The sequence below is a fragment of the Equus asinus genome, chromosome 4 (assembly GCF_041296235.1).
Source record: "Equus asinus isolate D_3611 breed Donkey chromosome 4, EquAss-T2T_v2, whole genome shotgun sequence".
In the NCBI taxonomy this organism is placed as follows: domain Eukaryota; kingdom Metazoa; phylum Chordata; class Mammalia; order Perissodactyla; family Equidae; genus Equus; species Equus asinus.
Window position 1 is genome coordinate 111,021,284 of NC_091793.1, and position 27,132 is coordinate 111,048,415.

A 27,132-nucleotide genomic window follows, 5' to 3' on the forward strand; every position below is an offset into this window, starting at 1 on the left:
AGAAAACAACAGACCACTTTTTTACTTCCTGCAGAGCATGGGCTTATGAAAGAGATGGTTTATAATTCCTTTGAAGAGGGAATTGGGGCCAGATACAAAAGTAGCCTGTCATTATGTTCTCTTTGCTCAAAGGAGAGGAGCACAATGATTTGTCAAGAGGGCAGGTAATGGTGACAACTGTGATTAAGTAAAAATGTTCACAGACGTATAACATTAGTCAGTTTAGCTGTATCAGTCACTTATAATGATTGGACTAGATGAAATACACATTGAGGCATACATATTATGTAAATATGTCTTAGAGGTTTTAATTTCCCCAGCAGCCCACACTATGTCTCCCATCTCATCCACCCTCATCCCTCCCCTGGTCCTTATGGGAGCTTCCTACAGGTCTTGTTCACCTTTCTGCAGTACAAAATTACCTCTGACCGGGGCTGGCACTCTTCTCCAAGACTGCCACCATGCCTGCTCCATGAATGAGCCTGGAAGGAGCTGCTGTACCAACGGTGTGGCCAGAGAACTCCTCCTGTAGGTATACAAGCCATCAGCCCTGTGACACAGCCCACCTACCATCAGCCCAATGACATCCTGATTCCAAGGATTCCAGCCCAGCAGGAGCCACTGCTTCCAACTTACAGGCTTGAGATCAAACATTTTTATTGTCAGGGAAAAAAGTCCTCAATAGCTGAGTTTCACCTGCACAGTTCTTAAAGTGAAGTCAGAAAGGCTTTTTAGAAGGACTCCCATCATGAACAATGAATATCCTTGTGTATAACTGAACAAAAACAATGGCGAGACTTGTGGAAGTAAAGAGTTTTTCACTGAAGGAAAACTTGGGGGGAAAGAAGAGGAACAACTAAGAGACCAAAAAAGAAAACAAAGGAAAACAAACAACAACAACAAAAAGATCAACAACAGGAACTTTCAAAGGAAGTCCCAACCAACATAGCATGTAGACTCAGGCCCAGACTTCCAGGTGGGTCGTTAGTTACCTGGGGGACCACCTCTGTTTTTCAGAGGAAAAGTATTTCTATCAACCCTTTACCTACCTCCAGAAGGGACTACTGTACAATCAGTCAACAGAGTGGTCCTGCTGCCAAGGATATGTAAAGGTCCGTTTCTCAGGTAAGATAAGTTTACATTTAAAGAGCATCTATTACCATAGAAGCTAGATGCTTCAACAGTCTATCGCCAAATGGCATAAAAACTAATAACACCATGTCCTTCTTTTACCTCAAACTCTAAGCTGATCTAGTAGCCTTGACTATTAAAATAACTTTCTCTGCAATATCTGAAAGGAGCCTCAAAAATTCTTCCTGACTTAATTTGATTGCCCAGGTGAAGCTCTAATTCTTACCAGAGTAAACTAGGTATTTATTACCATTAGAATTTCATATTTTTCCATGTCTATAGCTTTGTTTCCACTGAGAGAGGTACAACATTTTCATATCTACACTTCCATCTCCTGCACCTTTTAATAATAGCAATGGTTATGCCTAAACCACTCCAATCTTTTCTTCCCCTTAGGGAAAAATAGTCTATTTTAGAGGCACAAATGGAACACATTTTTATTTGCTGTACATATTGATCGTCAAACACAGTACAAAGTCAAAAGGAGTCTCTTCTTTTTGAGGGTTCTATAGCCAGGGGGTGAAGATGCGCCATTGGAAAAGCTCACTTTGGAGAGTTCCCATTCCTAGGCAAATACTTTGGAACACAATGTTGATGAAATTTTAATAGAAAACTTAGAATATATATAATATGTTTTATATTCACTTATTAGTTACTGGATAAGAGTCTGGATTTTGTTTTTTATTTTTTAGAAAGATCACATCTTTGTTAAAGCAATAGGCTTTTATTTTTTTAATTTGGGACAAATGCATGGCAGCTATTGACAACACAATGTAGTATAACTGGTTATTTAGCTTACCTCAACCTAATTCTACCCAGCAGAATATCTAGTATAATGGTGGATAAAAGTGAGACTAAGGCAAGTTTATACTGTATCTAGCACACATCAGTCATGCAAGGTCCTCTACAAGGCTCATGCCACCAGGCAGTAACAGATATACAAGCCATTAAGTAATTATCCACAGCATGCATTAGAAGTTTTATTAAAGGAACATCAAAGAGGAAACAATTAACTAATGGTTTTATTCACTCTTTTAAAAACTCCAGAACCCTCTCCTGAGCTTGCACATTCTGAAATGCATTACCAAGGTCTCAATGGTAAGTTTTCTCCTCCAGAGTAAAGGTATCTCTAACAATAAGAAAAGCTTGTCTGGCACTCAAGTAAATGTTGTTCAATATCACTATTTATATAAATGCTTGTAAAGATGCACATAATTTAAGTATATAATTTGATGTGTATTAAAAGCATATCTAAAAAAACAAAAGCATAGATGAGAACAGTATATACAAGTACACAGATAACATCTTCATCATAGTCCACGAGAGATATCAATGGCATAATAGTCTTTCACCACACCATTACACCTTGCATCCAATATTCTCTCCCACCTTTCTCCCCTGATGTACACAAGAGAAAATTATACTTTAAATAAGCTCCAAACTAGAAAACATAAGGCCATTTGGTGAAAAGGATTTAGTTAGAATGGATATAAAATTTCCTTTTACCTAAACATATGTCTATAAATACATAAACACAATTCATTTTATTAAGTGGGTACAAACATGAAAACTGACCTTTATCATAGATCCAAAATCCTATAAAAATAAACTCCAAGTTAATTATTTCCTTATGCTGAAATTCTGTAGTCTTGAATACGGCCTGAAATGAGTGAGCCTTAGAAATCTTGTTAAATGACATTTGTAACAATTTCAATACTTTTCCTCTTTTCTTAAGAATATAAAATTAAACTTTCCTTCATTATGATTCTTCTCATCTTAGTTAAGAAAATTTATCTAAAAATGGATCCTCAAAACTAGGGAGGCAGGGCAGGAAAGGGAAATGGTCAAGGTCCCCAGGAAATAGGTGAGCACCATCAAATTAACCATCCAGCCTGCCAGGGACAATGCTGAAAGTGGGTTCGCCTTATTCTATTCTGTAAGAACTGTCCTATCTTTAGATTATGGAGCAGAAGAACGAAAGCTGGATTCTGGAGGGTTTATATGTTCTTCAGTTTATACCAGGGGCTATAAAAACTAAAACTGACTTGTTTTGCTTTTAATCCTAATTATATTTTCTTGAAATTCTAACTCACAAATCATAGTCTGAGGGAAAAACAAAAGATCTATAAAATGCTAAGTTTGGGATTTAAGTATAAGCTTTCAATGCATGAAATAATAAGGTGTGCATAAACCACTCAGCTACTTCTTACACTCACTTTAATATACTAATCAACAATGACATGAGTCTCTATTGTTAGTCTGTTGGATGAATTGACTTGAGGGACTTGTTTTTAAAAGTAGAAATTGGGAAAAGCAATCAAATGGAGGTGACACAAAGAACCACAGTCCCAGGGTAGGAGGGACAAAATAAATTACAATTTGGTTTTGGGAAATCTAATTCTTAAACATTGGACACATGATAGAAGCACAGGTATACTGTCACTAATGCAGATATTTGTATCAAGTTATTTCCCAAGCATTTCTGCACCACATTCGGAAGTGAGACATGTGAACATGTGTGATACCTATTGAAAATTAAAAATGCAGCATTATTAGGGTACAGAGTTAATGCTGAATGATGAGATGATAAAGGTTTTATGTTGTAAACTATAGAATTTAGGAGTTTCTGAGAAAAGTCAACATTCTTTAAGAGGCAGAATGGCCAGAGCTTGCTCCAAAGTAGGGAGAATGACAAGATATATGCACAAACCTATGGAGCTCTGCATAGGTATTTACTTGGGAAAATCTTCTCATACAGAAGACAATTGAGTCAATGGGGAGAAGGAAGGAAACGGTCAATGCCAAGCTAGAAAATGTGCCCACTAAGATCACAGGAAAGGCACCACTGGTCCTTCCAAATCCCTGTACTTCCTTATCATTCATATCACGGCAGTAATACTTCTTCTTTTGGGTTTAACTAAAGGATATTTGTTTTATAACAAACCCTACAGTGAGTAAATATTTAGTGCTGTGGCTCAGGGAAAGCCTGATTTTCAAGAGTTTCTCTACCACATATTGATGCCAATTCATACCATAAAAGGGGCTCAAGTTCAGATGTATAAGACAAAGAGTCCTGGAGATCTGTTTCACAACAACGTGAATATACTCAACACTACTGAATTGTACACTTAAAAATGGTTAAGATGGTAAGGTTTATGTTATGTGTTGTTTTACAACAATAAAAAAAATCCCACTACAAAAAAAAAAGGGAGGAGGGCTCAAGGTCCTTGAAAACACTACATTGTTTTTATTGAAAAGACTGTTGCATGAAAAATGATCTGATACTTTTACTAAACACAAACTAATTTCTGCAAATAAGCATCTTTAAAAACTAATACATGGCTACAGATAGAAATCCTAGTTCATATGCTTGCACGACATCACAATGTGCTGGATCACATACCTACCAAAGGACTTAAATCAATATCTACATCCAACTCAGATGATAATTTTAATATTCTAGCCTTGTTTCCTAAAACCAGAAATCAAAAATAGGTGTTCAGAGAATACTAACTATTCTTGCCTTAACTTCCTCCTTCAATTCCATCCTTGGTGGTCAAATGACATAGTAGCAATCTTCCAAAGATGCTACAGAGAAGCTCTGAACTCTCTACCCAAAAATCTCTTAAAGAACACGATGATTATTCCATGTTGTCCATGGTGTGTTTCATAAAGAATTTTGCCCAGGCTGGCCCAGAACAAGAAAACTTTACACCACTTATTTTAGGAATGTGAAAGGGTCAGTGACTCAGTGAGCTGAAGCAACAGCATTCCTAGATTCCTTAATTTTTTGCAGTACTCTAACGCTTTGAAGAAAATAAAACCATTTGAATTTTATCTGTGTAAATCCTTTTAGGAAATTAATACTTCACTTATTGACTAGCTCTTAAATAAGCAGCAATCTATATGTAGTTACTAGATTTACCAATTAAAGACTGGACCAGCCTCACTAACTTCACTTATCACGTACAATCTTTCTTTTTCCTTACCAAATGTCACCTCTCCATTTCCACTCTTGTCAAACAATTGGAAAGCCACTATGAACATGGAATCCGGAGCACATAAAACAGATTCAAATGCCAAAAACTCTTGATAGGAGATCAACCTGGAATAAAATATAAAATGTTATTGGCTGGTAAAGAAAGGGAAAACATCAGGCATTTAACCTGCCTTTACTGTATGAACTGTAGCTAAGGGGAACCAAATAATTGATGAAGGGAGATTTCTGTTTATAGAGGTAGTCCAGATTACAAAGAAAGAGAGAAGGAATGATAGAATATAAACCTTTTGTAAACCTCTAACAAATTAATGGACCTGGGCAATAATCAGTAGCCCCTAATATCACAAAGAGACAACTAGACCAAAAATAATTAAACTTGAATCTCATCACGTCTCTAGGTCAGAGTTTCTCAACCTTGGCACTCAACAGTGCCATTTTAAGCTAGACACTGTGGGGGCTGTGGGGGCTTCCGGTGCATTGTATCATGTTCAGCAGCATGGCCTCCACCACTAGATGCCAATAGCACCCACCCTGTTCAGAACCACTGTTCTCTAGACGTAATCAACAATTTACAGAAAATACAAAGGAATATGGTAAACATCACCACAGAAACACAATCAGCAAAAATGCAGACTATAGGAAACTGCAGGGCAAACATTCTGAAGCTGGAAAAAAGTAAAAAATAAAAAAAAACAACTTTTAATGAAGATATGGAGGAGAAGCTCATTAAAAACTCAAGAGATGTAGCAGTTAAATACAAGGTACAGATCTTATTTGGATCCTGAACCAAGCAAAGTAAAAAAAAATTTTTTTTAATTTATAACAACATCAGGAAGCGGAAATACTGGTACAATACAAATACTTGATGAATTAAGAAATCACTGTTAAAAGTTCTTGAAGAGGTTTGTTTTCAGTAATTTTTCTTATCTTTTAGAGGTACACACTGAGATATTTACAGATGAAATATGTCATCTGGAATTTGCTTCAAAATAATCCAAGGGATGCATCAACTAATGAACAGATAAAGAAGATGTGGTAAATATACACAATGGAATACTACTCAGCCATAAAAAAGACAAAATTATCCTATTTGCAACATGTGGATGGACCTTGAGAGCACTATGTTAAGCAAAATAAGCTAGACAGAGAAAGACAAACACTGCATGATTTCACTCATATGTGGAAGATAAACACATGGACAAAGAGAACACATTTGTGGTTACCAGAGGGGAGGTGGGTGGGGGGTGGACATAAAGGGTAAAGGGACACATATATATGGTGATTGACAAATAATGTACAACTGAAATTTCACAACGTTATAAACTATTATGACCTCAATAAAATAATAATTAAAAGAATAACCCAGGGGATGAAGGAATGGGTGGAGTTATAAATGAAACAAATTTAATAATTATCTTAATAATTATTAAAAGTGGGTAATGAGTATATTGAATTTACTACATTATTCTCTGTTTTATATATGTGTGAAATGTCAGTAATAAAATTTTCTAAAGGAAAATTCAAAACAAAAACGGGGGAAACTAAAGCTTATTGAGTCCTATTATATTTAGGATTGTGAAATTAGCCAGTGGCCAAAATTACAGTGAAATTGCCTTCAATGATCTTATGGAGCTGTCATATGCCAGTTTAGAGTCATCTTCCATAGCAAGCTTGCTGCAAAGATTCCATACTACATTGCTGCTATTGGTGACTAGTATCCAAGTAACAACATTATAAAAATCTGTTTATATATATTACTTATATATTAGTATATGTAATATATTTATATATTAGTTGTAGTGCCACCTTTCATTCTCAAATGGCCTGGTTTGGACAATACATATACAGTCATCTTATCTAAAGGAATAGACCTAATCCTTAATGTAGCTTCTAGATCCACGGGATCTGACCTCTGCATACCTCCCCTTTGCTCTCTGCACTCCAGCCCACTCATTCTCAGATCCTAGAATAACCCACGCTCCTTCTACTCTGGGCCACCACTCAGCAATTCATTTTCCTTGGAATGATCCCACCATGCACAAACTTTTGCCCATTTAATTTGTACCCAATCTTTACAGAGCTCAGCTCAAACATCACTTCCTCAAGAGAACCATCTCAGAGACCCCAGATGACTTCACATCCCCTTTACACCCTTACAGCAGCACACTGTATTCTTTTAGTGCCCCTTGCAAAATTCTTAATAAAATAATTATGTAATTCATTGTTTAAAGTCTAATTTCCTACCAGAAGGTATGCCTGTCACAGAGCACAGGCTTAATTCAGGGTAGGAACTCATAAATATTCTTGAATAAACTCAATTTAGAATATGTGACTTTTTAGAGAGACATGTTTCCCAACACGGTATTAGGAAAATGACTACATTTTACATTTCATTTTATGCCCCCACTCATGTAAGACATATTTTGAATTCAAAGTTACATTTTCTATTACTTAAAACATTTTGAAATATGTTTAAATGCACAAATTACATAATATCCAAAGCAATGATGTATACTACACCTTTGCTCTTTATTGAGGGAAAGGCTTGTGGCAGTATTATTCAGGGCACTGAAGACTATGCCCTCAGCGTGCCCATGCTGAAGAATCCTTAGTGAAATTAGGAGCTTCAGTGCCTAAGGAATCCTGAGGGGAACAATCCAATAATCAAAACTGTTTATCACGCCACATGTCACAATATATCCTATACACTGGTGTACTACTAAAAAAATACAGTAAAACTCAAAAGTGTGGTTATCATTACACAAACTTTAGGGTAGTAAAAACAAATGAAGTTATAACATATCAGGTATCATCATGACCATTCCTACATTCCTAAAATGCAATGGGAAATGTGTAGTGTTAAGCTCTGAACAAAATTAAAGATCAATGGTATGGTGTGATATGGTCTGAAAGTACGAGAATGTGTAACACAGAGTAGCGATCCAGGGGAGGAGTTAGAGACAAACTTCACTTTTTACATCACGTATTTCTAAAATGAGTGAAATTTCCTAATGAAGAATTAGCATTATTTCTTTTGATTATGAGAGTAATTTTAAAAATAAAAAGTAGCAGGGCCGGCTCTGTGGCCGAGTGGTTAAGCTCGCGCGCTCCGCTGCGGCGGCCCAGGGTTCGGATCCTGGGCGTGGACATGGCACCGCTCGTCAGGCCACGTCTGAGGCGGTGTCCCACATCCCACAACTGGAAGGACCTGCAACTAAGATATACAACTATGTACGGGGCGGGGGGGGTGGGGGGGGAGGGTTGGGAAATAAAGCAGAAAAAAAAATTTTTTAAATAAATAAAAAATAAAAAGTAGCTAGGCTGATTATGGGGAGGGGGGAACCCATAACAAGTCTCAGCAATTAGACATCAAAAATACAATTACTCTGAAAAACAGAATATGTAGCTTTAAAACACATTTCATGCTTAGTTGTAAAATTTTCTGTGTTTATGAGAAGAGGTAAAGGATTTTTTTCTTAACCAGCAAAGGTCACAAACGGTTGCTGGCAGACTGAATTTGGTCCACATACATGCTTTTTTTGGCATGTAAAGTACTATTTTTTACGTTTCATTAGTTGCCAACATCAGGCAATCATAAGATTTCACATAAATATCCAGTTTTTTGGTTTCTCTTGGTAAATTGTGAGTTTGGACAACAGGTTTCTGGTCCCAAGTAGCAGCAGCTCCCAGGAGCCAAGCAGAGTTGCCTCCTTCAGAAAGACTAGAGCTCACCAGTTGTCTACAGCCTGCCCCTGAGGATTTGAGACTCCTGTTGCATAGGTTTCCAACTAAGGAGCCTTTCATTTAAAATATAAATTCGATGGACTTTTTAAAATATCGACATTTTTGTCTATCAGTTTATTTAAAAAGGCAAATGATACAGTCACACAACTTTAGAGCCAGAAGGACCCTTAGAAAGTCCAAAGAAGTGATCTGCTTAAAGACATTCAGCAACTCAGTGAGCCTACTCCAAGACTCTCAACTCCTGCCTTCGATTCAGTGTACACCTCCTGCCCTCCACCCCAAACTTGAAGTTAGCTGAAAAACAGAAAGGCTATCTGGTATCTACCTAAAGAGGCCATTATTGTAAGAAGGTTTGGGGAGAATACTCAGCCAAGTCTCAACACTCAGAGTTACCTTTGTTCTATAGAGTGATTCATTTGAAGAACGTAAAGTCAATTAAGAAACACAAAAGCCTCAGCAGCTTAAAAGTATATCACTTCATCTTATTCAGCCTTAAAAAGAATGAAATTCTGATACGGGCTGCAACATGGATGAATCTTTAAAATGCTATGCTGTGTGAAATAAGGCAGACACAAAAGGATAAATATTGTATTATTCCACTTATATGAAGTACCTAGAATAGTCAACTTCACAGAGACAGAAAGCAGAATAGTGGTTACTAAGAACTGAGTGTTGAGGGAGACTGGGAGTCACTGTTTAACAGGACAGAGTTTCAGTAAGGAAAGACAAAAAAGGACCGGAGATGGATAGTGGTGATGGTAGCACGACAATGTGAATGTACTTAACGCCACTGAATTGAACACTTAAAAATGGTTAAAATAGCAAATTTTAAGTTACATATATTTTAATACAATAAAAAAAATAAGTCGGGGCCAGCCTGGTGGGGTAGTGGTTAAATTTGCACATTCTGCTCTGGCAGCCTGGGGTTCATGGGTTTGGGTCCCAGGTGCAGACCTACATACTGCTCAACAAGCCATGCTGTGGCAATGTCCCACATACAAAATAGAGAAAGACTGGCACAGATGTTAGCTCAGGGTCAATCTTCCTCAAGCAGAAAGAGGAACACTGGCAACAGATGTCAGGCTCAGGGCCAATCTTCCTTACCAAAAAGAAAAAAAATATTATATATATTAAAAATATATGTATAATACATGTACATATTATAATTACATATAATACATATACATATTATTTTTATATATATATATATAAATATATATATATATACATCATCTGAGGTTATCCAGGTGTGCGCCATATGTCAAAACTCAGGAAATGTATCTTTAACTTATATTTTTCACTGTGTGTAAATTTTACATCCAAAGAAAAAAACTCAAATATTGAAATCCAGTTAACAATATGCAAGCTAAAGTATTTAAGGACAAATGTATCAATTTCAAATCTGAAATTTACTTTGAAACATGTAAAAAAATAAGATGCATTGATGGAAAGATAGAGGGATAGAGATAAAAAAAGGAAATATAGAAAGATGTTAATGGTAGAATCCACGTGGTAGGTAAATGGATGTTCATGTAAAATTCTTTCAACTTTCATGAACGTCTGAAAATTTTTATAATAAAACATTGGGAGGAAGTGGGGTGGGGGCGAATAGGCTACTTTCTCTCTCTGATACGCTCCTTATCTGTTTTTTAGCCCACTGACATTTTATACCACTTTATAACATAGCAATACTTTTCAGAAAGTGAGAAATAGTCTGCTTATCTGCTAACATTAAGCAAACATGTTCCAGAATAGTTTTCTAAAGCTTTTTTTTTATCTTGTCATGGATTGCCCTATTGCTAGAAGGACCAGATCAAGGCTTCAGCAGAACAAATGCTAACTTCAAGCCACTAACTGTGGAGTGAGTAAACGAGTGCCAAGGTCATACTTTAACAAATAGTTTGTCTTCTTTTAATGGGGATGAGGGGACCATTGCTTTTTACCACAGCTGCAGTTTGACTTTTTACAACGAACATGTATTCATTTTATAACTTTGAAATAAAGTATTTTATGGATTTGATGTGTTTTTTAAATTTTCTACAAAGTTTCTTTTTTTTTTTTTTTTGAGGAATATTAGCCCTGAGCTAACTACTGCCAGTCCTCCTCTTTTTGCTAAGGAAGGCTGGCCCTGAGCTAACATCCACGGCCATCTTCCTCTACTTTATACACGGGATGCCTACCACAGCATGGCATGCCAAGCGGTGCCATGTCCGCCCCCGGGATCCGAACCGGCGATCCCCGGGCTGCCAAGAAGCAGAACGTGCGAACTGAACTGCTGTGGCACTGGGCCAGCCCCTACAAAGTTTCTTTTTAATTAACTGAATAGAAATGAATAAAATTTCAGAATATTCGTATGTTAATTTTGAGATTTTAAAACAACCAAGATTTCTGCATAGAAGGGTTTTCTATATGCAAGTATAATATTAAAGGAAAACACTTGTGAAAAAGTAAAAGAGAGGAAAACTATAGTTTTCCACATTATAGGAAAATAGATCCTCCAGATGAAATTCTGACTAGAGCTAAATATAGAAACTTTGGTTCTACAAGTTACAGTTTCAAACAAGCAACTGTCTAAATATTTTAGATTAAATCACACAATAATCATCCCTGAGATCTGCATCTAATGCATAAAATCATTTTGCTTTTCACTATACAACCAGAACTTCAAAGTTTAAGCCACAATCTCACAAATAATACTTGGCTAATGGCTTTTACTTTTAGACAACCCATCATGCTATTTATACCATACAATGCTGCTTCTACATGGCTCTCCACAGCAAGCACCTGTATCAAAACACTCCTGCTTGTTTTACTATCTACTGGAGGAAAGGGAGCGGGGAAGAGGAGAAAGGGGCCAGTTTAGATGATAGAAAACGTGGGGCAGGGGATGGTGGCAGAAGGAGTGTCAGAGCACAAAAGGGCATGGTATTGACCACTCCTAAACTTGCTTTTATTGCTTTAAAGTAACTTAACTAAGTCACTTAAACGTGTCTTTATTAGTTCTATTAATTCAAATTTGGTTTTGGGTAATTATAAACAATATTATGTGGTGCTATTTAAACTTACATACCTATAGGACTCAACACCAAAAGACTACAATAGAACCAAGGAATATCTCTTGGGGCTGGGAAAAAAAAAGTACCAACTGAACTATTCTAACCTTTCATCACTGCCCTGGGTAAAGGAGTGTGAAAAAGACAGAGGGACAAAAGAGAATATCTTTTTTTTTTTAATGATTACAAGAAGAAAACTGGACTAAAAATTAAGAGACTTAATTGGGAAGTCAATCAACCTCTCTGGGGCTCATTTTCCTTAAATGTTAAATGATGGAGGATTGACTATTGGAATAAGTTAAATATTATCAAAGTCTTTGATTTTCTTGAGTTAAAAGTATTAAAACCAAAACAAGACAAGGACAACATAAAAAAGGAAAACTACAGGCCAATATCACCGATGAACACAGACACAAAAATCCTCAACAAAATATTAGCAAATTGAATACAACAACTGATTAAAAAGATCATACACCATGATCAAGTGGGCTTTATTGCAGGGACACAGGGATGGTTAAACCAATCAATGTGATACACCACATTAACAAAACGAAGAATTAAAATCACATGATCATCTCAATAGATATAGAGAAAGCATCTGACAAGATTCAACATCCATTTATGATAAAAAACACTCTCATTAAAATGGGTATAGGAGTTGGTGTCGAGATGGTGGCATAGGTGCACTCTGAACTCACCTCCTCCTATGGACACAACAAATTGACAGCTACTCTTGGAAAAAATACCCCTAAGAAAGAACTGAAAACTAGCTAAAAAGAACCCCTGCAACAAGGGACAGTCCTTACTGAGATGGAAGAGGCAGACATTCTTTTCTGGAGAGAAAAAAAAGTCACCTCATAAGCCACAGTATTTCATGGCTAGCTGGGAACCTACCCTGGAGGAGTGGGAGACCTGAGGAGGGAAACATTACCGCTATAGGTATCTTTTGGACCCAGCACAATGAGACAAGTGTCATAATATCTAACTTTGCTGGCTACTAACAACAACGGGGAACACCCCCAGAAAAGCTATTGAACATAAGGGGAAAAAGCTGGTTCTTAAAGGGCCCACACATAAATTCACCTGTTTCAGAAAGCAACCTAAAATCACCAAAAGAAAGGTGAACAGTCCTTTGGTGAAAAGAGACTCACCTGATAGGTTCTGGGTGCACTTTGATGAGAGGTGAGACCTCTCCAGGGACTGAGACACTGTTAGCAGCCAATAATGTGACCTAGAACAGACATGCTGAAACAGACGCTGGCAGACGCCATTGGAGTTTTTCCCCTGGCCTATTAGCCCAGGGTCTGCCCCACCCACTAGAACACTGATTTAATCCAGCTCAGCCAAGACAGGCAGCCTTCCCTAGGGACCAGCCCCACCCAACAGCAAGCCCTCAGGCAACTTGTGGGCCTGCATAGGCTGGGTGCCTGGATCCTTAGCATGATGAGTGGGTCCACCTCTGCAGGGCAGGGCATGCACAATGAGCAGGTGGAGTGTGTGGAGCATTGGTGGAATGTGTGGGGTCTCTACAGTGCAGCTACTGGGTCCACTTCAGGGGGTTGGGGTGTGAGCAAGCAGCAGGACTGTGTTGATGGTGTGTGTGGCCCTGTGGGCAGTGGGGCTTGTCAGCTGCAGCAGACTTGTGCTTCTTAAACAGCCACATAGGGGATAAGCCCCACCTTCCAAAGCCTGAAACAATTAGGTGCTCCCATACCTGGGGCCAGCCCCACTCAGCTGCAATCCTGAGAGAGCTGACAAGAGCCTTGCAGGCTAGAGGCCTACAACAACTGTAAGCCCCTGCATATAGCAATCAGTTATACTGGGGGCCTACTCACTTAACAGAAAAACTGCAACAGGAATGTGCTATTAGACCTTGTAGCCAACTGTGCTGGGACTCTCCACGCCCAATGAAGTGACAGAAGGGTCCATAGCAGCCACATGCAGCTGAGCATTACAACCAGCCAGCCACAGGGGACAGCTTAGACTCCCTGGGCACCTGTAGCAAGAGCAACCCTGCCACAATAGGACACACGTAGCCAACACAGGGGTCACTCCTGGAACATTTAGAACTGGTGATGAGAGAGAAGCACACTCCTGAGCCTCATAAGTCATCTCTTACACAAGGCCACCTCTCCAAGATCAGGAGACGTAGTTGACTCACCTAATACATAGATATAAGCACAGAGAAAGAGGCAAAATGAGGAGGCAAAGGAATATGTTCTAAGTAAGGGAAGAGGACAAAACCCCAGAAAAAGAACTAAATAAAACAGAAACAAACCATCCACCTGAAAAAGAGTTCAAACAAAAAGTCATTAGGATGCTCACTGATCTTGGGAGAAGAATGGATGAACTCAGTGAGAATGTCAACAAAGAGTTGGAAAATATATAAAAGAAGCAATCAGAAATGAAGAATACACTAAGGAAATGAAAAATTCACTAGAGGGACTCAATGGCAGACTAGATGATACAGAAGAACAGATCAGTGAGCTAGACGAAAGACTAAAAGAAATCACTGAAGCTGAACTGACAAAAGAAAAAAGAATGAAAAAGAACAAGAACAGTCTCAGGGACCTCTGGGACAACATCAAGTGCATTAACATTCATATTATAGGTGTCCCAAAAGGAGAAAAGAGAGACAAAGGGGCAGAGAATCTATTTGAAGAAATAATAGCCGAAAACTTTCCTAACCTAAGGAAGGAAACAGACATCCAGGTACAGGAAGCAAAGAGAGCACCAAACAAATAACCCAGAGGCCCACACCAAAATGCATAATTAAAATGTGAAGAATTAAAGACAAAGAGAGAATCCTAAAAGCCAGAAGAGAAAGGCAAAAAGTTGCATACAAAGCAAACCCCATAAGGCTATCAGCTCACTTCTCAGCAGAAACCTTACAGGCTAGAAGGAAGTGGCATGATATATTTAAAGTGCTGAAAGGAAAAAACCTACAGCCAAGGATACTCTACCCAGCAAGGTTATCATTCAGAACAGACAGAGAGAGAAAGAGTTTCCTAGACAAGCAAAAACTAAAGGAGTTTATCACCAAGAAACAGTTTTAAAAGAAAGGCTACAGGGACTTATTTAAGTAAGAAAGAGAAGACCACAAACAGGAATAAGAAAATTATCAAAAAAGCAATAAAGTCACTAGTAAAGGCAAAAATACAGTAAAGGTAGCAGACCAACCACCTATGAAGATAATAAGATCAAAAGACAAAAGTATGAAAATTGTCTATTTCCATGATAAGAGGGTAAAAGAGTCAGACACACAAAAAGAGGTTAGACATGATATCAAAAACATAAGGGGGTCAGCCCCATGGCCGAGTGGTTAGGTTCACAGGCTCTGCTTCGGTGGCCCGGGGTTTTCACTGGTTCAGATCCTGGATACGGACATGGCACTGCTCATCAGGTCATGTTGAGGTGGCGTCCCATATAGCACAACCAGAGGCACTCACAACTAGAACATACAACTATGTACCGGGGGGCTTTGGGGAGAAGAAGAAAAAAAGAAAAAGACTGGCAACAGATGTTACCACAGGTGCCAATCTTCAAACAAACAAACAAAATGTGGGAGGAGGGGAGTAAAAGAGTAGAGCTTTTAGAAAGAGGTCAAACTAAAGAGACCATCAATATAGATTGCTATATACACAGGTTATTAGATATGAACCTCATGGTAATCACAAACCAGAAACCAATAATAAATACATAAAAAACTAAGAAAGGAACCCAAACATAATACTAAAGAAAGCCATCAAACCACAGGGAAGAGAGCAAGAGAAGGAACAGAGAAGAACTACTAAAACACCCAGAAAAAAAAGTAACAAAATGGCAATAAGTGTCTACTTATCAATAGCTACTTTAAATGTCAATGGACTAAGTGCTCCAATCAAAAGGTGCAGGGCGGCTGATTGGATAAAAAAAACAAGACCCATGTATATGCTGCATACAAGAGAGACATTTCAGACCTAAAGACACTCACGAGCTGAAAGTGAAGGGATGGAAAAAAGATACTCCATGCAAATAGCAATGAAAAGAAAGCGGGGGTAGCAATGCTCAGACAAAATAGACTTTAAAACAAAAACTATAACCAGAGACAAAGAAGGGCACTCCATAATGATAAAGGGAACAATCTAACAAGAGGATATAACACTTGTAAATATCTATGCACCCACCTTAAGAGCACCTAAATACATAAAGCAATTATTAACAGACATAAAAGGAGAAATAGACAATAACACAATAATAGTAGGGGACTTTAACACTCCACCTATACCAATGGATAGATCATCCAAACAGAAGATCAATATGGAAACGCTGGCCTTAAATGAAACATGAGACCAGATGGATTTAGTAGATACATACAGAACATTCCATCCAAAAACTGCAGAATACGCATGCTTTTCAAATGCACATGGAACATTCTCCAGGATAGATCACATATTAGGCTACAAAATAAGTCTCGATAAATGTAAGATTGAAATAATACCAAGCATATTTTCTGACCACAAAGGTATGAAACTAGAAATCAACTACAGGAAGAAAATCAGAGGGGCTGGCCCATGGTCAAGTGGTTAAGTTCACGTGCTCCACTTTGGTGGCCCAGGGTTTCGCTGGTTCCGATCCTGGGCACAGACCTAGCTCCGCTCATCAAGCCATGGGGAGGCAGCATCCCACATAGCAGAGCCAGAAGGACCTACAACTAGAATATACAACTATGTACCAGGGGGCTTTGGGGAGAAGAAGAAGAAAAAAGAAGAAAAAGAAGATTGGCAACAGATGTTAGATCAGGCGCCAATCTCAAAAAAAAAAAAAGAAAAAGAAAATCAGAAAAGTTGCAAATATGTGGATATTAAACAAATGCTACTGAACAACAATTGGCTCAAAGGATGAATCAAAAAATACCTGGAGACAAATTAAAATGAAAATACAACATGCCAAAATTTATGGAATACAGCAAAAGCAGTTCTAAGAGGGAAGTTTATAGCAATACAGGCTTACCTCAACAAACAGGAAAAATCTCAAATAAACAATCTAACAGTGCACCTAAAAGAACTGGAAAAAGAAGAACAAACAAAGCCCAAAATCAGTAGAAGGAAGGAAATAATAAAAATCAGAGCAGAAATAAATGAAATAGAGACTCAAAAAACAACAGAAAAAAAATCAATGAAACTAAGAGTTGCTCCTTTGAAATTGACAAACCTTTAGCTAGACTCACCAAGAAAAAACAGAGAAGGCACAAATAAGTCAAATCAGAAATAAAAGAAGAGAAATTACAACAGACACTTCAGAAATAGAAACGATTATAAGAGAAAACTACGAAAAGCTATATGCCAACAAATTGGAGGATCTAGAAGAAATGGATAAATCCTTAGACTCATACAACCTTCCAGAACTGAATCCAGAAGAAATAGAGAATTTGAATAGACCAATCACCAGTAAGGAGATCGAAACAGTAATCAACACCTCCCAAAAAATAAAAGTCCAGGACCAGACAGCTTCCATGGTGAATTCTACCACACATTCAAAGAAAACTTAATACCTATACTTCTCAAACTCTTCTAAAAAATTGAAGAGGAGTGGAAGCTTCCTAACTCATTCTATGAAGCCAACGGTACAATGATACCAAAACTAGACAAGGACAACACAAAAAAAGAAAATTAGAGGCCAGTATCACTGACGAACATCGATGCAAAAACCCTCAACAAAATACTAGCAATCGAATACAACAATACATTAAAAAGATCATACACCATGATCAAGTGGGGTTTATTCCAGGGATGCAGGGATGGTTCAACATCCGCAAATCAATCAACGTGATACACCATATTAACAAAATGAAGAATAAAAATCACATGATCATCTTACTAGATGCAGAGAAAACATTTGACAAGATACAGCATCCATTTATGATAAAAAAAACTGAATAAAATGGGTGTAAAAGGAAAGTACCTCAGCATAATAAAGGCCATATATGACAAACCCACAGCTGACGTCATTCTCAATGGAGAAAAACTGATGGCTATCCTTCTAAGAACAGGAACCTGAAAAGGATGCCATTTTCACCACTCTTACTTAACATAGTATTAGAAGTCCTAGCCAAAGCAATTAGGCAAGAAAAAGAAATAAAAGGGATCCAAATTGGAAAGGAAGAAGAGAAACTGTCACTATTTGCAGATGACATGATTTTATCTACAGAAAACCCTAAGGAATCCACCAAAAAACTTTTACAAATAATAAATGAACATGGTAAAGTTGCAGGATACAAAATCAACATACAAAAATCAGTCACATTTCTATACACTAACAACGAACTAGAAGAAAGAGAAATCAAGAATACAATCCCACTTACAATCAGAGCAAAAGAATAAAATATCTAGGAATGAATTTAACCAAGGAGATGAAATACCTGTGCAGTGAGAACTATAAGACACTGTTGAAAGAAATCAAGGAAGACATAAACAAATGAAAACCTATCCCATGCTCATGGATTGGAAGAATTAACATAGTCAAAATGTCCATATTACCTAAAAGCAAACTATAGATTCAACACAATCCCAATCAGAATCGCAACATTTTTCACAGAAATAGAACACAGAATCCTAAAACTTACATGGAACAAATAGCCAAAGCAATCTTGAGATAATAGAACAAAGTTGGAGGTATCACATGCCCTGATTTCAAAATATACAACAAAGCTATAGTAATCAAAACAGTATGGTTCTGGCAGAAAAACAGGCACACAGATCAATGGAACAGAATTGACAGCCCAGAAATAAACCTACACATTTACAGACAGCTAATTTTTGACAAAAGAGCCGAGAACATACAATGAAGAAAGGAAAGTCTCTTCAATAAATGGTGTTGGGAAAACTGGACAGCTACATGCAAAAGAATGAAAGGAGACCATTATCTTACACTATACAAAAAACTAACTCAAAATGGATTAAAAACTTGAATGTGAGAACTGAAACTATAAAACTCCTAAAAGAAAACAGGCAGTACACTCTCTGACATAAGTCTAAGCAGTTTCTTTTTGAATATCATGTCTCCCCAGGCAAAGGAAACAAAAGAACAAGCAAACAAATGGGACTACATCAAACTAAAAAGCTTCTGCACAGCAAAGGAAACCACCAACAAAATGAAAAGACAATCTACCAATTGGGAGAAAGCATTTGCAAATCATGAATCTGATAAGGGGTTAACATCCAAAATATATAAAGAACTCATACCACTCAACACAAAAGCAAACAAGTAGATCAAAAAATGGGCAGAGGATATGAACAGACATTTTTTCAAACAAGATATACAGATGGCCAACAGGCACACGAAAAGATTTCAACGCCACTAATTATTAGGGAAATGCAAATCAAAACTACAACAAGATATTATTTCACACCTGTCAGAATGGCTATTATCAAAAGATAATAAATATCAAGTGTTGGAGAGGATGTGGAGAAAAAGGAACCTTCGTACACTGCTGATGGGAATGTAAACTGGTGCAGCCGCTATGGAAAACAGCATGTAGATTCCTCAAAAAACTAAAAATAGAACTACCATATGATTAACTATTCCACTTCTGGGTATTTATCCAAAGAACACAAAAATCACCAGTTCAAAAAGATACATGCACCCCTATGTTCATTTAAGCATTATTGACAATAGACAAGATTTGGAAGCAACTCAAGTACTCATCAATGGATGAATGGATAAAGAAGATGTATATACACATGGATAAAGAAGATATATATATATATATATACACATACACACACACACACAAAGGAATACTACTAAGCCATAAAAACAAGACAAAACCAAGCCATTTGTGACAACATGGATGGATCCTGAGGGTATTATGCTAAGCAAAATAAGTCAGACGGAGAAAGACAATTACTGTATGACTTCACTCATATGTGAAAGATAAACAAACAAACACATAGAGAACAGATTGGTGGTGACCAGAGGGAAAATGGGCAGGGGGAGGTTGAAAGGGGTAAAGGGCACATGCATATGGTGACAGATACCAACTACACTTGTGGTGGTGAACACGATACAATCTACAGAAGTCAAAATATAATGATGTACACCTGAAATTTATATAACATTATAAACGAATGTCACCTCAATAAAAAAAATTTTTTTTAAATATTAAAGAAACTTTGACAATGATACTTAATCCTTTTTGAAGTCATAGGCCCTTTTGAAAACCTGGGATTTCTCCCTAGAAAAATTCAGATACAAATCCATTCATTTTGCATTATATTTCAGCAAATTCAGGAACCTCTGAAGACCATCTATGAACAGATTAGGAATTGCGGTGTTGGGGCCAGCCCACTGGCACAGCGATTAAGTGTGCACATTCCTCTTTGGTGGCCCAGGGTTCGCCAGTTTGGATCCTGGGTGCGGACATGGCACCACTTGGCAAGCCATGCTGTGGTAGGCGTCCCACATAGAAAGTAGAGGAAGATGGGCACAGATGTTAGCTCAGGGCCAGTCTTCCTCAGCAAAAAGAGGAGGATTGGCAGCAGATGTTAGCTCAGGGCTAATCTTCCTCAAAAAAAAAAAAAGGAATTCTGGTGTTTCTAGAAAATTCCACCTTTCTCTGCTTTTGAAAATAATCTATATCTCATAAACTCATTTATAATTTTTATGACCTAACTCTATGAATCAGATTTCCTACCCAATCCTAATCTGACTAATTCCAAAGAGAGTGAAAAAAAAGGGAAGTTTAAAAAGTTTTTAAAATTTGAAATAGAAGATTTACCTTTTAAAAAACTCATTTTTGATTTATTCTCCTCTGGCAACTTAAACCCTTGATTCCACTTGACCACTCTTTAGCAAGACAACTGAGTCTGGGAGAACCACATAAAGCTTCAAAAAAGACACACTACTGAGATGGACCTGAGCAGATGGTCACAAAAGGAAGCATCTAAAAAGATATGGATACCCTGAAAGCAGGTCTCAGATCAATTTAATAACAACAAACACTCTGATAGTTTTTCTTTTTTTTTTAATGAATATCAAATTTATTGTTTGGAAATTAAATGACATCAAACTTCTGTCAGTCTGGATTTAATTATTTTATTTTATTTTATTATTTTAAATTATGTGTTTACCTTTTTAATTGAGGTAACACTGGTTTATAAGATTATATAAATTTCAGGTGTACATCATTATATTTCAATTTCTGTGTAGATTTTCTCATGTTCATCATCCAAAGGCTAATTACCATAGATCACCATACACATCTGCCTCATCACCCCTTTCACCCTCCTCCCTCCCCACTGCCCCTCTGATAGTTTCTAAAAGAGCTAAATACATATGTTACCTTTAATAATTTAGAAGAAATTCTGATTAAATATAGCTAGTTTTCATATGCCTTACTGTCTAATCACAGCTGATTTCACTTAGAGACTAGACACAAAATGTATACAAGTTCCCCAACATCTGCCATTGACAAATTATATAAAATCTTTCCAAGATACAAAATAGTCATAGTAAATTTCACACACTGTGCTAGATTCTGTGGGAGAATAAATTTATACAATACTAACCCTGGACTCAAAGAAGAACTTAGATACCAACATTTCTACTTTATCACAGCCTCCTAAACGGATTTCAATGCATACAACTCTTGTCCTACTCCAACCTATCATTTTTCTAAAATCTGATCATATTTGTGGTAATGAAATAACTTTTAAAGATTCCACATTGCCCATTTTTTCAAAGTTTTTCACACAAACACCTCTACAGGTAGGAGAAAGAACCAAGACCCTTGCAGGCCTGGGGACGTAGCTCGGAACTCACAAAACCAGTCAAAACTTTCTTTATAATTCATACAAATATTCTGTTCGCTCCATAACATGGTCATATTTGATTTTAATATAAAAATGTTGTGGTTTCCCGCTTGATTTGAGTAAACTGACACTCTAGTAAGATGCACTTTGTTATTTCTGTAGCTGCACACACCCATATAACGCCAGGCTAAAAATACCTTCAAGACTGAGAGTCAGGAAGCTCCAGGACGACAGTCAAAACCTAGCACACAAGGTCCCCAGCTCTACTTCAACCACAACTCCAACAACAAAGCAACACTACAGCTACGCCAAAGTACTCGTAACACAACCTCCCCACTGTCACTCCCCAAAACACACACACACAGACACACACACACAGCCCATGATGTTCCATGCCACAGCTATTCCCTTTCCTGGAATTCTCCTCCCTACTGTCCAACCAACAGCAAGCACCTATTCGTCTTACCAGATTTCATTCAAGCATCACCTCTTCATCATGGTGTCCTGACCACCCAAAGCAGTTAACCATGCTTTCTTGGGTGTCCTTTGTACCTTTCCTATACTTCTATTATAGCACCTCATTCCCGGAGTATTACTTTTTGTCTCTTTGTTTCCTCAACCTCTTCCTCACTAGGCCATGAGCTTCTTCTTAAGACCAGGAACCTCATTTTATTTATGCTTCTATTTCTAAGGTCCAACCGTGCCTGGCACATGGTGGTTGTTCAATAAATGCTTGTCAAATAAATGAGTAGACAGATAAATGAACAAATGCCACTCTCTAAATTCTTCCCTGATTTATTTTTCCTCATAGCACTTGTAACCTCAAAACATGTTATCATTTACTTTTAAATTTTGTTTAGTGTTTTTACATAGTTTATTCACTGATGTAATTCTATCACTTAGAACAGTGCCTAAAACATAATAGGTACTCAATATTTATTGAACAGATGAAAGAATGAAAGAAATACACTTAGTTGTTCTGAAAATACACTTAGTTATCTGAAATTCATTTTGCTCAGATTACTCAATATAAAAATACAGTTTTTCACACGTAATTTTTTTTTAAAGAAAGAAATACTAGTATATTTGATAATGGCAGTAAATAACACTGGTTTTATAAACTTCTAAGAAAAGATATGGTTTACTAATATTAAAATTCCAGATGGTCATAGGTAAACTTAGAAAGTTGACTTATTTTTTAATAAGATATTGCAGAACATTAATTTTTAAAAAATGTATAAATGTTCTTACCCATCCTTGGTTTGATCGGCTACTCCTGCTAAGAGCTGCACAATCTTCGGATTGCTATTTGGATCATTATACAGTCCAAGATAGCGCTGGACAAAGTCTTCCGGGGTCATGTAATGTTCTCCATCAACCTCAGTACTGGCATACTAAAAAATAAACAAATAATGTATACTTAAAAATTAAATTATTCAGTATCATTTTGTAGCCAACAAATGTTTTGTGAAAAGGTAAACTAAAGGCCATTATCAAAATCAAAATAAGGATAATAAATGCAGAATTTTTCTCTAGAGAGTGAAAAAATATACAACCAGAGTCTGATTTAATAACATTGGTAAAGTACTGATACATGCTACAACATGGATGGACCTTGAAAACATTCTAAGTAAAGAGGCCAGACACAAAAGGCCACATATTGTATGACCCCATTTACATGAAATGTCCACAATGGGAAAATCCATAGGAATAAAAAGTTGAAGAGTAGTTGCCAGGAGGTGGGAGGAGCGGGGAAAGGAGAGTAACTGCCTAAACATGTATGGGATTTCTCTTTCAGGGTGATGAAAATGTTCTGGAATTAGATAGTGGTGATGGTTGCACAATATTGTAAATATACTAAACAACACTGAATGGTATACTTTAAGATGGTTAACATGGTGAATTTTGTTATGTGACTTTTATCTCAAATATATATATTTTATATATATCACTTATAATGTAAGATGTGTATATATAGTACACTATATATATTATTATATATATGTAAGAGAAGAAATATGAGAAAGATGAAGAAAGGTGAAAGAGTAGCCAAAGTGACCATGACCTGAAAGTGAGAAGATAACATCCATAGACTCCCAGAGGCTTCCCGCCTACAAGAGTCGGGGAGGGGGGTGGGGGGAGGAACATATCCTGCCAAATCTTAAAAGGGAAATGAATGAGAAAAGCATATAAACAAGAATTTCTGTCGTAGGTAATCATTCTAAGTTCCAGTAGCTGGAAAAAAGAATCAAAAATATTCTGCCTTTTATGTTGATCATTTTTTTAAATAAAATAATAATAATACCTGCCTATCAAATAAATGCCTCATTATTTTAACAGTTTTATGTACTATGGCATGACCAAACATGAACAACCAGAGCCCCCCTCTCTGGGTTGGAGCTGATCAATTTAGCTACTTCAGCCAACTATCAAAGTAGTAATATCAGAAAATTTCCCAGAACTGAAGAATACAAGGGCTTACAAGTGCCAAGCACAATAAATCAAAACAAACAAAACAAAGACCCACAACAGGGCCTGGCCCATAATCATAAAATTACAGAACATCAGACTAAAAAGAAAATCGTAAAAGTTTTCAAAGAGAAAAAACAGGTCACATATAGAGAATTACGAATCACTGGCTGTTCCTCAAGAGAAACATTGGCAGCTTGAAGACAATCGGTAAGGCCTTGAAAATGCTAAGAGAAATGATTTCCAACCTAGAATTCTAAACTGAGCCAAACTTTCAATCAATTGTAAGGGTGGGTTAAAAGCACTTTGAGGTATCCATGTTCTCAATACTTTTCTCTCCCTTCATGTACCCTTTCTCAGGAAGTTATAGGAGAATTTGACCCATCAAAAAGAGGACGTGAATACCAAGTAAAAGGAAGATGTGGGATCCAGGAAACAGATGATCCAACCCAGGAAAGTGGCCAAAGGAAATCCCAGGACAATAAATGTGCCTCGGGCTCTAGAGCACCTCATCCTCGGGGCAGATGGAGGGCTCTAAGAACGAAAGCCACTGGGGAGAATGGAATGCAGGAGTATCCAAGGCATTTGGCTACACAGAAAAGAACACTGGGAGGAATTTAAATCTTTGCTCAAGATTTAAATGAGATGGATGAGATTGTCACCTCATCAATGAGTCCTAGTCTTATCATCCTATTTAGTTTTACAACTCATGCCTGTATCTGTATTCCCAATCCTCTTACATTGCTCTGCTTGTCTTCCCCTTGGCACCTATCACCTTCTAACACACTATATTTTACTTCTTTATTATGTTCACTGTCTATCTCCCAACTAGAATATAAGTGTCACAAAGGAAGGAATCTCTGTCTAGTTTGTGCACTGGTGTAGCCCAAACACCTAGCATAACGCCTGGCACACAGTAGGCACTCAGTAAATATTTGTTAAATTAATGAACTGGTAATAGGTATACAAATCACTAAGTAAATAAAAGGGTCATTTTTAACTCCATGAAATAGTACTTTTGTTGTAAAAAATAGGAAATATTATTATAATACATGATGGCTCAAAATAGACATTACAGTCATAATGTAGATTCTAAATATTAATTTAATAACAATTATAAATATACTGAGAGGAATGGAGGGAGAAGAATGGGGCAGAAAGTAGTATTGGGAAGCTAAGCTCTCAACTACTGTAATAGAAAGTCAATAATGTCTAGCAATAGCAGTATAGAAATATGAAGGGAAAAACCAAAAAAAAATAGCTAAAAGAGTCAAAGGGGCCGGCCCCGTGCCCGAGTGGTTAAGTTCATGTGCTCAGCGTCGGCAGCCCAGGGTTTTGCCGGTTCGGATCCTGGACACGGACATGGCACCGCTCATCAGGCCATGCTGAGGTGGCATCCCACATGCCACAACTAGAAGGACCACAACTAAAATATACAACTATGTACTGGGGGGATTTAGGGAGAAAATGGAAAAATAAAATCTTTAAAAAAAAAAGTTACAAATGGTTGCTTCTGGAAAACAAGACAGGGATAGGAAGGATCAGATCAAAAGACTGTTGATTTGCTCTCTGATTAAGCATTTCATGTCCTCATTTGTGAATCTGACTAAACCAAGCCACCAGCTCTTTCAACAAGGAGAGAATTAAGGCAAAAATGTTTCCTTTGTCGTATTCTGAAAAACACCACAGAGGCTATTACAGCCAATGCCATATCACCCTTACTAGCTGATGCTCCCAAAAGCACCTAACAAATATCACCCCAAAATAAAGTCAGGTTCTCACTACATGCTAGAAAAGTCATTCCTGATAGATAGGGTCCTGGGTCTAAATCCTGGCTCTACCACTAACTTTTTGTGAGTTGTTCAACAACTCCATTCTCCTGCCAGGCCTCTAGATCTATCACACATCCATAAAATGACTAAATAATCTTTGATGTTTCAAAACAATAGGTATGCAAACATAGGACAAAGAAAAAACAAACTGTATGGTATTGATACTAATAGTGAGCGGACTCTCCCAATTCATGACAATTGCTTCTTCCCCTCCTCATTCTTCAACATATGATATAGTTGGACATGGTTTACCAAAATCAGAAAACCACCAGTCAAGGACAGGCAGGAGTGGGGAAGGTAAAATGTCAGGGAGACTACTGCAATTAGAAAGAGGAATCACCACAAGGAAGTCTAAAAATAGAATTTAAGCCGACTGACAAGTCAACCACTAACCAGAATACGAGTGCCAAACAATAGTATGAGAAATGTACCATGGGAACCAAAAAGGAGTGGTTCAGTCTGAGGACAGGTGAGATGGGGTTGGCAGGAGGAAGGAGAAACTTCAGAATAGGCCTTGAAACTAAAATTCAATTTCAACTACAAATGGAGAAAAAGGCTATTTCAGCCTTAAAAAAAAAAAAAAGGTAACAAATATAGAAATTTAAAAATAATTTTTTTTATTTTTAGGGGCGTGGGAGGGTTGGTTGGAGAGAGACGTGGTAATAAAGAGAGAGTATACAAAGATATGTAGAAGGTGAAACTGAAAACGCAGTTTGAGACCAGATGGTGGAAGACTTTGAACGCTAAACTGAATAGTCTGAACTTTACTCTGTGGTCCATGGGATACCACTAAAAATTTTAGGGGAAGAGAGAGGCATGATCTGACCTCTAGTCTCTCTGGTGGCAACGTGAAAGATGGATTGGAGAACAGAGAAACTGACTGGGGGCAGGGAGACTAAGCAGCGGCTACCGCAAAGACCCAGGTGAAAGAGGCTGAGACCTGAACCAAGGCAGTGGAAGTGAAAAGAAAAAAATAATGGCTTATCTATTTCTCTTTTTTACACAAATGATAACATATTATTTACATCATTCTGGATATCCTGCTTTTTCAAATTCAGTCCTTTTGAAAAGCGATTTAGCAATATATATATGTACATATGCACATATATAAA

At 37.3% G+C, this 27,132-nt stretch overlaps 1 protein-coding gene across 2 annotated transcripts in view; it reads right to left on the reverse strand.

Moving 5' to 3' along the window:
• SLC25A12 (solute carrier family 25 member 12) overlaps positions 1-27,132 on the reverse strand; it is a 94,175-nt gene that overhangs the window by 52,645 nt on the left and 14,398 nt on the right. The window contains exons 3-5 of one of the 2 annotated variants that reach the window (XM_070508099.1): positions 22,971-23,113; positions 5,121-5,236; positions 423-526 (exon numbers count right to left, since the gene is read on the reverse strand). In XM_070508099.1, the coding sequence (XP_070364200.1) occupies positions 423-474 (52 nt within the window). In that variant the 5' untranslated portion in view covers positions 475-526; positions 5,121-5,236; positions 22,971-23,113. The remainder of the gene's footprint in view (positions 1-422; positions 527-5,120; positions 5,237-22,970; positions 23,114-27,132) is intronic. The other variant, XM_014846586.3, reaches the window with a different exon arrangement.